The sequence below is a fragment of the Trachinotus anak genome, unplaced genomic scaffold, assembly GCF_046630095.1.
Source record: "Trachinotus anak isolate AG129_WGS33_773 ecotype Australia unplaced genomic scaffold, CSIRO_AGI_Tana_v1 ptg000034l, whole genome shotgun sequence".
NCBI classification, from domain to species: Eukaryota; Metazoa; Chordata; class Actinopteri; order Carangiformes; family Carangidae; genus Trachinotus; species Trachinotus anak.
The window spans coordinates 7,260,146-7,272,960 of NW_027273885.1; the positions used below are offsets into that span (position 1 = coordinate 7,260,146).

At 37.2% G+C, this 12,815-nt stretch overlaps 3 protein-coding genes across 7 annotated transcripts in view; 1 reads left to right on the plus strand and 2 right to left on the minus strand.

The window, feature by feature from the left end:
* LOC139614355 (apolipoprotein A-I-like) overlaps positions 1-12,815 on the minus strand; it is a 385,012-nt gene that overhangs the window by 83,093 nt on the left and 289,104 nt on the right. The window lies entirely within an intron of this gene.
* Positions 324-3,871, plus strand: LOC139614566 (T-cell surface glycoprotein CD3 delta chain-like). 2 transcript variants are annotated; one of them, XM_071471913.1, is made up of 7 exons: positions 324-480; positions 675-752; positions 883-903; positions 1,003-1,206; positions 1,445-1,588; positions 2,396-2,460; positions 2,609-3,871. In XM_071471913.1, the coding sequence occupies exons 2-7, from the start codon at positions 698-700 to the stop codon at positions 2,666-2,668; spliced, it is 549 nt and encodes a 182-aa protein (XP_071328014.1). In that variant the 5' UTR covers positions 324-480; positions 675-697; the 3' UTR covers positions 2,669-3,871. The 2 variants fall into 2 exon arrangements, with proteins under 2 accessions (XP_071328014.1, XP_071328015.1); XM_071471914.1 differs by having other exon boundaries at positions 368-481; positions 645-752.
* Positions 5,521-10,801, minus strand: LOC139614347 (T-cell surface glycoprotein CD3 epsilon chain-like). The gene is made up of 5 exons (XM_071471488.1): positions 10,532-10,801; positions 9,783-9,974; positions 9,541-9,684; positions 9,024-9,076; positions 5,521-7,295 (listed from the first exon to the last, which is right to left on the minus strand). Exons 1-5 carry the CDS (start codon positions 10,608-10,610, stop codon positions 7,236-7,238), a joined length of 528 nt encoding a protein of 175 aa, XP_071327589.1. The 5' UTR covers positions 10,611-10,801; the 3' UTR covers positions 5,521-7,235.

Below are 12,815 nucleotides of genomic sequence, written 5' to 3' on the forward strand. Positions count from 1 at the left end.
CTTACTTACTGACTCAAATATGATTAGCAAAATGCACTCAAGCAGCAAATGTAAAACTACCCTTTGCAGGAAAATGGCGTGTGTCATACTATTAAACATATATTATTATGGTAATCGAGTAGTTTATCTATAAGAATGCATCATATTTTCTAAGCTCATGATATCTTTTGTTGATCGAATAAAGGTTGTGGAAGAAAAAGTACAATATTTTTCTCTGAACCGTAGTGGAGCAGAAGTATAAAGCAACATGACTGTAAATGCATTTAGTGTCTAACACATGGTGTCATTTGCTGGAAGTCAAAGAGACACCAAGTCCTCCAGAAGCAGAAATCAACAGAGCCTGTTGAGATGGAAAATAGACCAATCACACTCACTTCCTCTACACACACACACACACACAGACACAGATTGAGACACTTTGACAAACGGAGACAGGATCAGGACGCTTTGACAACAGAGACACGGCAGCTCTTTTTTTGAGGTCAGTACTTTTCCTAAAAATTTGTTTTGGATATCACATGGTATTTGTCTTTGTCATTTATCATCATCAGCTATCTATCAAAGTAAGTAGAATAAAATGGTCGACTGGGAGCAGAAAATGGCGTCCTTCCTGCTTTATGTTGTAATTTTGCTTTAACTTACAGTGATCTGTATATATCCGTCTGTCTTCAGCTGAACTCAGAAGAGTAAACACACAATGAAATATCAGTTAATCTTTCCTGGCTGTTTGCTGCTGCTTTGGACACTGACAGGTAGGCCTCTGTTATGATTTTTGTTTTTTTCATTTAAATAAACTAAACCCTTAATTCTTTTAATGGGAGCAAATAGTGAGCAAGTTTCAGTAAAGCAAATGTTGTCTTTCTTTCCTTGTTTCTCCCACAGCATTTGTCAGTTGTGAGGGCGGTAAGGAAACTGCTTGAACAGTTAAATGTTGTTGCATGATAGTGACTACATGTGTGAGGTTTAATGTCTTAATTTTTAATGTTTCTTTTTCCTACACAGAAAATAAGATAGTGGTAAAATTACACCCGGATGGGATTGTGCTGTCTTGTAAAGACACAAAAAAAGAAATAAGAAAGTCTGAAACTCAAAACGGGACAGTTGGACTTTTGATGTACCGCGATGAAAACTCAGGGGAGTATGTATGTGCCACGCCAGGTGTAGATATAGACACTTCAGATCCAAGAATCTATGTGAAATTTCGGAGTAAGTTCTCCAGCAAAACTTCTGTCTTGTATTCTGTTATGAAAACATTCATGTATTTTGTTTGTTTTTATGGGATTCACGTGTACTTACTTTCATCCATCTATTACTTGTTTCTTTCTGCACTACTTACACTGTATTATAATGTTTATAATGTGAGTACAGACTCGCTTAACAGTAATCATACTTCAAAAATGTTAGATTCTCAAGACACTGTTTGTGTTTGTGTGTTTGTCTCCAGCCTGCGACAACTGCATACAGTTGGACACAGCTTCCACGATGGGCATAGTAATTGGAGATGTGGTGGCTACAATTGCGATAGGAGTGGCTGTCTATCTCATCGCGGCTCATGCTCAGACCAGTCCAGTCACGTCTTACAAGAAAAGTATCTATCTGTCTATCTATCTATCTATCTATCTAGTACATATTTAATGATGCAGTAGTGTAACTAAAGTGGTCATTTTTAAAATGAAAAACAGTTTCATGTTTTGAAATACTAGGAACTACTTTCTGTGTTTTCACAGAAAGCAGAATGTGGATGAATGCAAGACTATTCCTTTAAAATATAGCTCCCCAAAATAGTCATGGCCATTATACTATCTGCTGAGCTAATGGAATTTAATTTTAATTAATGAAAATAGTGCCAGGCCAGCTGTTGACCTGTTTTCAGTCTTAATGTTGGGCTAAGCTAATGACATCTTCAGTGGTACAGATCTTTCAATCTAACTCTCGCCAAAGCAGCAAACGAATGTATCACATAAATGTCAAACACTATTTTCAAGATTGTTATTGTGTATTGGAGAATTTTTCAACCCATGTACTATGTATGTAAACATTTGAGAGATAAGTTGAGCAAAAGACCAATCTCTGGAAACATCTGCGTAGTTCGCAAGGTCTGGACACAAGTATTTTAACTTTGTCACCGGTAGCAGAACCTTTAGTAAAAGAAAAAGTAAAAAAAAATATTAAAATAAAAAAAATAAAATGAAAATCATACATTTGCAATTTAACGTAACAACAGACTGACATGGACATAAGCAGTAAAATTGACTCATTATGAAAAAAAGTCCATTGTTAAATAATATGACTTGGTATTAATGATGATTAAAATGGTAATAATCAGATTATCTCCTCTTTGCAACTTTAAAGCTCTTTGTTTCTGTATTAATATTATTGATTCATCTCTCTGCAGGTTCTGATAGACAGCATCTTGTTCCAAATGAAGTGAGCAGCAGACCCACCAATGACCATTACCAGGTAAGATGAAATGTTAAGAGCATGTGTGATTACCACATTTAAAAATGAAATGATATTTTATTATTATAGAAATTAATTAATTAATTAAGTGATTAATTAATCGTAATATTTATTTTTTAATCTGGATATCTAATCCATCCTCCCCCAGCGTCTGAGACACAAAGGTGGTCAGAAAGACACCTATGATGTAATCAACAACAGAAGATAGAGGGGCGAAGGCTCGCTGCCTGGGTACCTCCCCCCTCCACCCCAACCTGACAACAAAAGGAGGAGGAATGCTTTTTGACGTGTAGCTTAGCTATGGGTGTTGGCCTTGCTCTGTATGATACTGTTTTAGCTTTAGATATGTTAGCTCTTATTTTCAATCCGCTGTGACCTGTTCTGAACCTGTTGCTGTATGCCATAGTTCAGTATCAGTCAGTGTTATATCGATAGCAATATAATCAACCAGTTTCATTGATTACTTAGGGCATAGGGCTGCCACGATAGCCACCTCACATAATGGCTTATAAATGAAGTGTTTTTTTTTTTGTTTTTGAGAAATGAAATTGACATCATGTGTTGCGTGATTAAAAACTGAAATAAAGATTGTGCTGTCTTGTCTAGTGATGTCTGCAGCCACTGCTGTTTCAGAGGCAAATATTAGTTACTTTTTATTAGTACTTTTTACTCCACTCCATTTATATGACAATAGTTGCTTGTTACTTTTTCGGATTAAGATTTAACCACAATGCATCGCTAAATATTGAACCAGTGTTCTCCAAACCGTAAGACTTGTGACCCCTTATGAAAAAAAAGTGTCTACTTGGTGCTTGTTGTCCCATAGCAGATGTCTGTTATCAGGTCCACCAAAGTTAGATTTTCCCTCTGAACTTCTCACAGGTTCCATTTGAGGTTAAATTATTCAATATTCCACAAAAAAGTAAAGAAAGTACAAAGAAAACCAGTTAGTGAAGCAAAAGTGGCCATTTTTCTGCACAATGAGCACTTTTAATTAATTTGACACCTAAAAGCACCTAAAAATGTTCATGACATCAGTCTCAGTTTTTGATACCATTTATGGTTGCTACTTTTTCAGCAATATACAGTAGTGGCGGAGTTCCTGTTCTGGATTCTGGCGTGCATTTGGTACAGTGTTACTGTTTGTAATTCTAGCTCACTGATATCAGCTCTTATTCCTCCAATCAGAAACATGCTAGAGTGATGAGTAACCATATCAAACCACACAACAGTATTTTTCAACAATTTTAGTTCAAAATAATTTTGCCCCATGGCACAACATATGCAACAATAAACATAATAGAATACAAACAAGTTATTTTTGGGAATAATTTGGTTAGCCTGTCACGCTCTTATGATATATTTGTCTGTCCTGTTTATCATAAGCAATAAAATAAATAAATTGTGTCCATTTTGAGTCATGCCTATGTTCTACTCAAAACAAAGCTCAATAATTGGTCTTTGATAAATATTATTAAATGAATAAATAATACTATAATATATGCATAGGTAAATAATGCTGTGATACTATTGTAAAACAATGCATATTTTTTAGAATACTATGCTTATTTACACAAAAAGCAGAAGTTGATTTGTGAATTTTAATGTATTTTTTAACATGGTGCAACCGTCCCTGCAACTGACCCCAGGGTCGGTTTCAGTTGCAACATGAATTCTTCCATTCAAATAAATATTGAGGCTGATATGTAATACGTAATCACCTTTATATGGTGTGGGTAATTAGCAGACAGAAGTTTGGTTGGTCTAGTCCAACTGAGAGAAATTCAAAACATATTTACTTGTAATGAAGTATTTTATACATTGTTGTACTGGTATTTTTACCTAAGCAAAGATCTGAATACTTCTTCCACCAGTTGCTATTGCTTCTGTCTTTCTGATGTGTATTTTAGCCTGTTGCATGAAAACTAAGAATAGATGCCAATATAGAGAGACAGAGAGAGAGCACTGATTGGGACAGTTACACAATAAGAGTAAAGAGAAGTGCAGAGAGAAAGGTTAAAAAAAAACTAAAATAGTAACAAAGAAGAGGAGGGGGCAATGGAGAAGAGGAGGTGGTGAGAAACCTGAGCTGTCTTTAGAGGAGGCCTCCCCATGTCAGATAATATAATAACTTAAATTCTTTGATCGCTGCTCTTTTGCCTTCCTCTTAATTCTGCTGTGACAAAACTACAAACTGCAGTTTTCTGCCTGAGCTGAGAAAGAGAAGAAAGATCAAACACCACAGCTTAGACAGCTCGGCTGAGAAACACAACCCCGATCAACCCACACACACACACACACACACACACACACACACACACACACACACCACCAACCTCTGCCTCAAATTCATGTGCACACACTTTCATGCACTCACACAAGGTCATGTGTATGTTCGCGCGCCACACGATTGTGTATGTTCGTGCACGGAGGATGTTCACTCACACGACCGCACACACTCGTCAGGCAGATGTAGGTCTGTGTGTGGGAGCGGTTTTACTTAAGACAGCCAGATAGAAGAGCGCATCGTATACAACCTTCCCCCTTCTCCTTTAGCTCTTTATTTCTTTTTACACAAACAAACAGCAGATGCAGATGAAGATGAGCAGTACATGTGGGAGTGTTTCCACTAAACACTACATCTCCCAGCCACATACAATAGACCTGTTATTTATCAATCGTTAGCATTTTGCATGAAGAAGAAATATTCTGCGATGTCATTTTCTTTCCGTTTCCCATTGTCGTTTCGATCAGTGCAGCTGGGAAAAATAACACAGTGCTACAGGCAGAAGGCCAAAACATGACACAACATTTCCATTGTGTCAAACTAAATGATATATATGTATAAGAATTGTTAAATGTTTCAGAGATATGTCAGATTTTTCCAACCAGAGAATAACATGTCCCTCATACATGAGATGATGAAGATATAGTAATGGTAACTGTATGCTTGTGGGTATGCTCCGGATATAAGCTGCAGCTTTGAGGCAACCTCATGAACTGATACTGTCATATCTCAGTATTGTTTTCAACTATGAGCAAAGAAGTGAGAAATGAGACCACTGTTGACTGTGCTATTTTTATTAGTGACACGTCTTGTGCCTGATATAGTAAAAAAGAAGATTAACACAGCTGATAAGAAAGAAAAAGCACGTTTGTTAGTTTGTACAGAAACATTTTACATAGCTGATAAAAATGTGCTGCTCTTTTTACAGTGTCATAAAACAGAACAAATAATGACACAAACATGTACGCATGATCATTTTGGACGATGTAGTTTGTGCTGTGCTGTTGAGCAATTTTTGCATTATACAGACAGGTGTTTCTTTTATTTAGCCTTCCTTCACTGGTATAAATAAGTTGGACAAAATAACAGAAACAATTCAATGCCTGCAATGTAATACAGTTCAACAGCCCCACAAATGGAAGCCGCCAAAATGACCATAAAGTTGAAGCAACACCTCTCTAAATCAATTTCAGCACAAACTGAACATTATAACTTCCATGAGAGCAGGACTTTATTGCAGGACCGTTGGATTAGACTGAATTAGTTTGAGCTAGATGTTCCTAAACTGACAACATCTACGACATCTACAGAAAATATGTATATATCTCTATTCAAAATGACAATACAAGTTAAGACTACAGTACTCTCGGGCAGTACGCTCAAAGCACAAGAAATATCTATACACTATAAGGTACACATGTTAAAAAAAAAAAACATTATTGGCATCATAACAAGATTTCATGGCAGAACAGTTGTATTGGGTTGCATTAGACTGTACAGCTGAACCTAATAAAGTGAACAATGAGTCTATATTAAAAAAAATACACCTGCCTGAACTCAAATACAGTAGACATCAATGGAAATGAGGGTGGCTCACGGCACTCAAAGATTTCCTACAAATGAGTAAGCCCCTTTAGATGGGCTCAAGTACCCCTTTATTGTGCCCCTTCTCAGTGCTTATAGATGTGCAGACATCGCGGGAACCGTTCAGTTGCGTCTTAATAGCAAAGAAACCAGTGGATACATTGATCCTGGATCTGTCGATGCTTGGGGCAAGTCTGCCCTCAAAATCAGCATGTCAGATATTTATGTTACATTTAGCTTTTTGTCTGCATTTTTGCCCCCTAGTTTTCATGCACTCTTAATTGCTGCACTTTATGTCAGGTTATTAAAACTGATTCAGTAGAAAACTAAAGATTAGCATCACAGTTATTCGTAATCCTAAAGTATTTGCTTGTCTATTTTCCTCCCTAAACAAAAAAAGAATACATTATACATTATATTATCCCCCATAATTTCTAAGTTTTCAAATTCGCTGAGCTACACAGTCTTTCCTGGTAACTGCAGAAGTATCTGCAGGTTGGGAGTTACTACAGCAACGTACAGAAACAATGTTCACATTACTCTTAATAATTCTCTTATACAGTCTCGATAGTTTTCATTGGGATGATTTCTTTAGAAGAAAGTTGTCCTTAGTTGTTATTCAATGTAATTTTTAAATACTGTGAGCACCACAAACTAAATTCCATTCACTACTGTTGTACTGTGGTGGTGGCAGAATACCTGGACACCTAAACTTCTTCACCTGGTCATGTAACACCAGGGGTAAGTGGGAAAATTTGTCTTTTTGCCATTTTTGTGACCCCGCAAATCCGTAAAACCAAAAGCCAGTGTTTGCACACAACTGGGAGCATGGTGTGCGCTCTTGTGTGTCTTTTGTCCGCGCAGCCCTTAAACCAGTGACCTCCTGCAGTCAGCCGACTTGACTCTATCCCGTCCTGTTCACCATAGAGTAAGTGTCCTGGGCGCGAGTGTGAGGGTTCAGTTGCTGCCAAAAGAACAACAGAAACAGTGTTTGGTATATCGCAGTCATATAACAACTTATAATGTGTGATAGTTTGTGTTTTAACTTAAATCACAATACACAATGCTGTATAACTGTAAGTGATATCATACTTGGTTTCTAGGGGCGTAAGGAAACATGCAGATAGTCCAAATTAACCTTTTCAGGAGGCAGGTTGTCAATGATGTTCACTATATTAACTTTGAAAATAAAATAGTTTTAAATTACGATAAACAAGTAATTTACTGTAAGTATGGAGCCAAGCCAAATATCAGCTGGGATGGGCTCCTCACATTTTGAGACATTTTTTTTTTTTTTCACTTTTTCGCTGAGAGTTAGATGAGAGGATTTTTGCTTTTATGAGGAAATACAAACTGGACTATTTTTCGGCCGGGCACAGAGGCTTCCTGGAGTCTTACAAATTACAACTTGTTTTTACACTTAATATTTTTTAGGGCATAAACAAACAAGATACAACGTGTTAGTCAGTGAGCTTTAGAGGTGCAGTTACACAAAGTTTGTTACACATTTGGACCGAACTAGGCTTGCTGTTTTCCCCTGCTTCCATTCTTTATGCTAAGCTAAGCTAACGGGTTTCAGCTTGATATCTAAAGGACAGACATGATCTGATCATCGAACTCTGCAAGACAACAAGTACGTGTATTTCGCACTATGCCGTAGCATTCTTTCATTCTCTAAAAAAAACAAATCGATAAAAAAACCCTTTCTCATCTGAGCTCTATATAACCACCTGTTACACATCTATAACAGGTGGCGTTATGATAAATAAACCAAGATTTCATTACAACTAAAAGAAGGATGCTTATTTGCTGCATGGACTCTGCTACCTCATATGCTTCAGTAGCCCCATTGTAGCATAGTGTGGGCTAATTTTACAGTAATGCAATACAACATACATATCCACTCTACATGTAGCTAGCTAATGCTATTTGACCCTGTCTTCTGCATTTGGCCAAAACCTCTCACGTACATCACACCTTCAAAACAAACAGGGAAACAATCTTTCTGTAGCCTGATCCGTCCCCGGAGGTCGTCTGCAGATATGTCCAGACATCCAGCAGTTATTGAGTCCAAAACAGACAGCTGATCATGTGGCTGGTGTCACAAACTTTCCACTGTGGGGTTCATCTGGCCTCTTTCCTCACCTGACACAACTCTTTGATAGAGGTCATCAAGCATTAAGATTGGTGCTAAATGTATTATTATTATTTTCTTTTTGGATGTTGATTTAGCAGAATGTAGAAATTGTCAGTCTAATTTACACAAATGTTGTGTTATGTTAGCTTCGGAACATATATTTAATAGTTTTGAAAATAGTATTTAAGCATGTACAAAGTGAAGAGTCAGTACACCACATCGTGACTGTGGTTGAGTTTAATTGTTCAAGAACAATTCATGAATTTTGAAAGACGTGGTCTTTGAATGCATTGAAAAGTGATCCACATTGACAGCTGTTGTGCTGCCAGAAATGTGTGTTAGCAGATATAAAGAAACCTGTAGCCTCCTTATATTTGGTGAATTTGAAATTTTTGCATCTCTCTGCCCATTTTAAGTGACTCTGGACGAGAGAAGCAGCTAAAAACCATAAATGGACAATAGAAAATGCAGCAGAAATTATAGATAGATAGAAATGTAGATAGAAAATGGAGTGCGTCCTTGTTCCAAAATATCGGTCTTATATACGATACCTACCTCATAGTCAGGAGATGGGACAGGTGGAGCTCGGCCTCCTGAACGAGCAGGTGCTAGAGGAGAAAAAGAGAAATAATGTGACCAGGCAATTGTGCTGCCAATTCATCTCATTATTTGCTTAAAAGGATGTTTTGTGGCTTATTGTGCATGCGTACAGACAAATTATATAAAATGTTATTATATCAGGATAAATCCCTGGAGATTAATCATCTCATTGTCAAGGAGGCCCCATAACATTACTTTTAAGAGTAAAAATCAAATCTGTGTGACGAGCCACAACCATCAGAGTCAGGTTACTACTTTAGATAGTTTGAAATAGCTGAAAAAGATTTGCTTTGGTTGCATCAGCTGTCTGAGTGAATGTACAGTCCCACTAAAATCAGCATGTGTCAATGCTAAAACACGCATCATACCTGTGTGTTTCAGTTCGAGGGACATTAGGTAACCTTACTCAGCCAAGATATATAATCTAATGTAAAACTGTGTTTTTTGTGATATGCTCGAGTGGGTTTTTTACCTTTGGAAGAGTGTGTAGGTCCACCTGAGCTTTTCTTCTTGGTGCACTTGAAGATTATCATCATCACAAATGCTGTCCCGAGCACATCCAAAACGATGACCATAAGAAACAGCGTTGCATCCAGCTCAAAACAATCTTCACATGCTGGAGAAGAAAGAACGGCAGTTGAAAGAGTGTTAGTTCGGTAAGGAGAACTGACTCAGATGGCACAGCAAGAGAAATCAAAAGACTTTTTTACTTACCCTTTCCTTTCACGTAGAAATAATATTCTTTTGACTCTCCATCCAGAGTGTATTTACAGTGGTATAGGCCTTTGGTCTCACTATTATAGTTTTGTGTTAGTTTAGAGTCAGGACCCATGTCTTTTCCTTCACCATTGTACCATGTCCCGTTCTCTGGACAGAACATTGTGAACTTTTCCCTCCAGAATTCAACTGAAAAAAATAAAAAACACATAAAACAGATATTTAGTCACTTCATCAAGATCCTTCTTCCCCATTGTTTTTCAGGGGCAACAGGAGGATAATCAGCATCTGAAGTGGGTTCCCAAGACCAAGCTCTTAAACCCTTTTATATTTGTATGAATCTGATCATGTTCCTCTGTCCTACTGTGTACTACGCCATGCTACTGCCTTATATGCGCAGACTGAAGTGTACCAAATGATAGTCAAGTATAGATATTTAAACTACAAGTGGTGATTAAATTAAAATGTATCCATACACTACAGAACAGTATAAAATATATCGAAACATCAGAGAGAAAGAGGCACAGTTCAGTGGGGTTAATTCTAACTTTTCAACACAGCAGTTAGAGCAGTTAAGGCACATAAATGAAATACAGGAAGTTGGAGAAGTTCCTTTGAAAACACTCCTAAATGTAAATGTTGTTGTCGGAGTATATGTTATTCTAAATCGAGGTAAACATTTTGAAACTTTGACTTTAAAATATGATATAAAATCAAAATACAGAGCAGTGTAGTTAGGTACTTACCATTGCCTTCCTCAGCATTTACAGTAGCTATGAGCAGGAACGGGATGGCGAACACAGCCTGAACACCCATGCTGTTCATTTTCTTGAGACAACCACTCTTGTTGAGCTGTGTTTCTAGATCGTATTATTGTATAGATCAGATTTGTCAATGTTTCCTCTATGAGATACAAATGACATCAAGCTGCCAGCTGAGTAAGAACGAAAGATTAAAAGATGTAGATGTGATGGTTCTCTCCCTGACTCTCTCTCTCTCTCTGTCTCTCTCTCTCTCTGTCTCTCACACACAGACACACACACACACACACACACACACACACACACACACACACACACACACCACAGGAAGTGTTTTTTTCAGCATAAATTCACAGTTAAACCTCAACATGAAGTAAAGCTGAATAGGTATGGTGTATATACATTACTATTTATTACTATTGATTTAGAACTTGATTCTTAATTGATTTCTGATGAACTAGGGGAGCTACCACTGTAGTGTCAATCAGATGTTGTAGATCTAGATCATGTTACAGTTTTATTAATTTTATTTATTTATTTTTTTAAATGCACAGTTCATCTCACATCCAAAGAACACAATGGAAACGCTTCGCATCTCAGGATTGGCTTTTGTACCATGACACTTCCCAACAAGAAAACCTTGTCACTCAGAACCACCTAAAAAAACACTAACAACAGGTGACATTACAATGCGTGTCACTACAGTCTCTTATTTATATACTTATTTTAAATAAATCAAGGCTTCAATACTAAAAAAGGGAACATCTTTACTGCACTGGATTGTGCTATCTTATTGTATAAAGCTCAGAAATTAATCAGAAAAGCTGCAGTATGCCTTTTTTCATGGAGGAATTTGAAGTGCACGAGGTGAAACAAAAGTATTTTCACTATTGCAAAATAAAACCATACATATTCACTATACATGCTTGTCTAGAATAGCTACAGATAGAAATAAAACACAGCGTTAAACAGCCCTGCCCTGTCAATATCCTCTCTTCAATACACCTGGAAAAGAATCTTTTTTACAGCCTGACAGTCCTCTGCAGACAGACGTCCATCATTTGTCCATGAGGGACGTCTGAGCATAAAGTTTCCACCTCAGCGAGGAGAATAATTCCTCTGTGGGGCTGAGGAATGGGGGTAAGACCATTTTGGAAAATTAGTAGCAATTGAAAAAAAAAACCAAAAAAAAAAAAAAACAGCTCTCCATTGTACTTACACATGCTGCCAAAGCCAGAGCTGGAAATAAACTCTATAACTCTATTTGCAAAACCTTTTCATGTACAATGTTATAATCAGTCAGATTTTTATGATATTATCTTCGGTTGGTAAAAACTCTTTAACTCTTGTTTGCTGTGTTACAGTAAAATGTGGTTTGTATGGTTTTATATGCATTTCCTCATATCTCTCCACAGCCGTATATGGCAGCTAATTTATGGCTCATGAACAGAGCTTTACAGGACATACCACACATTCTGAGTTAACAGATCATTAGCTTTGTACGCGAAACTAATTCTTTCCCATAGTTAAATTGTTATAAAAATGCCAGTTTACCCTTAAATAAAGGCTGACTTGGGCATCTATAATTCTAGTCATAAATGGTAATAAATGGCTTTTACAGTAATCCACCAAGTCTGCAGTTGTATAGTTGATAAAATGATAGGAAAGTTGGTTTGATAAGAAAATGAATTTCCGTCCAGATGCTCTGTAGCTGCTCTCCAGAAGGTCAGAGGTCAAACTTCCCACTGGAGGAGTCTATGATGAACTGAAGAGCTCATCAAACAACGCCGGTGTCATGCTGGAAGAAGAGTCCTGCTTCCTTGAGAAACTCTCTTTTCAGCCTGTCACTTTATCTCACCGCTCATGAGCTTATATTCAGCAGTTCAAATTCGAAAATGTCAAACATCTTTACAAGCTGCAATTAATGCTGCAGAAGATTTAAACATTTTTAGGTTGACTATTGAGATTGTTATACACTTTTCTGAAGCCAATGTAATTATAAATCCACTTTCCATTCCACACCCTCCAGTAGGATTTAACCTGTAAATTCAATAAAAATTTCTTGGCATGTCAGGCATAAAAAGATGAGATGTGAATACTAGCCTTTTTCTGTCAGGCTTCAAACTGGAATTGCAAGAGGGATTGTACATCTAAGTGCGGCTCTGCCCCCAAGTGGTTCAAACCAGTAACCAGAGAATTTCACACAGTGAATTAAGAACAGTCCAGCCTTCTGCTGCCCTCTCATTACTGCAAAAGGAAAAACCCACAC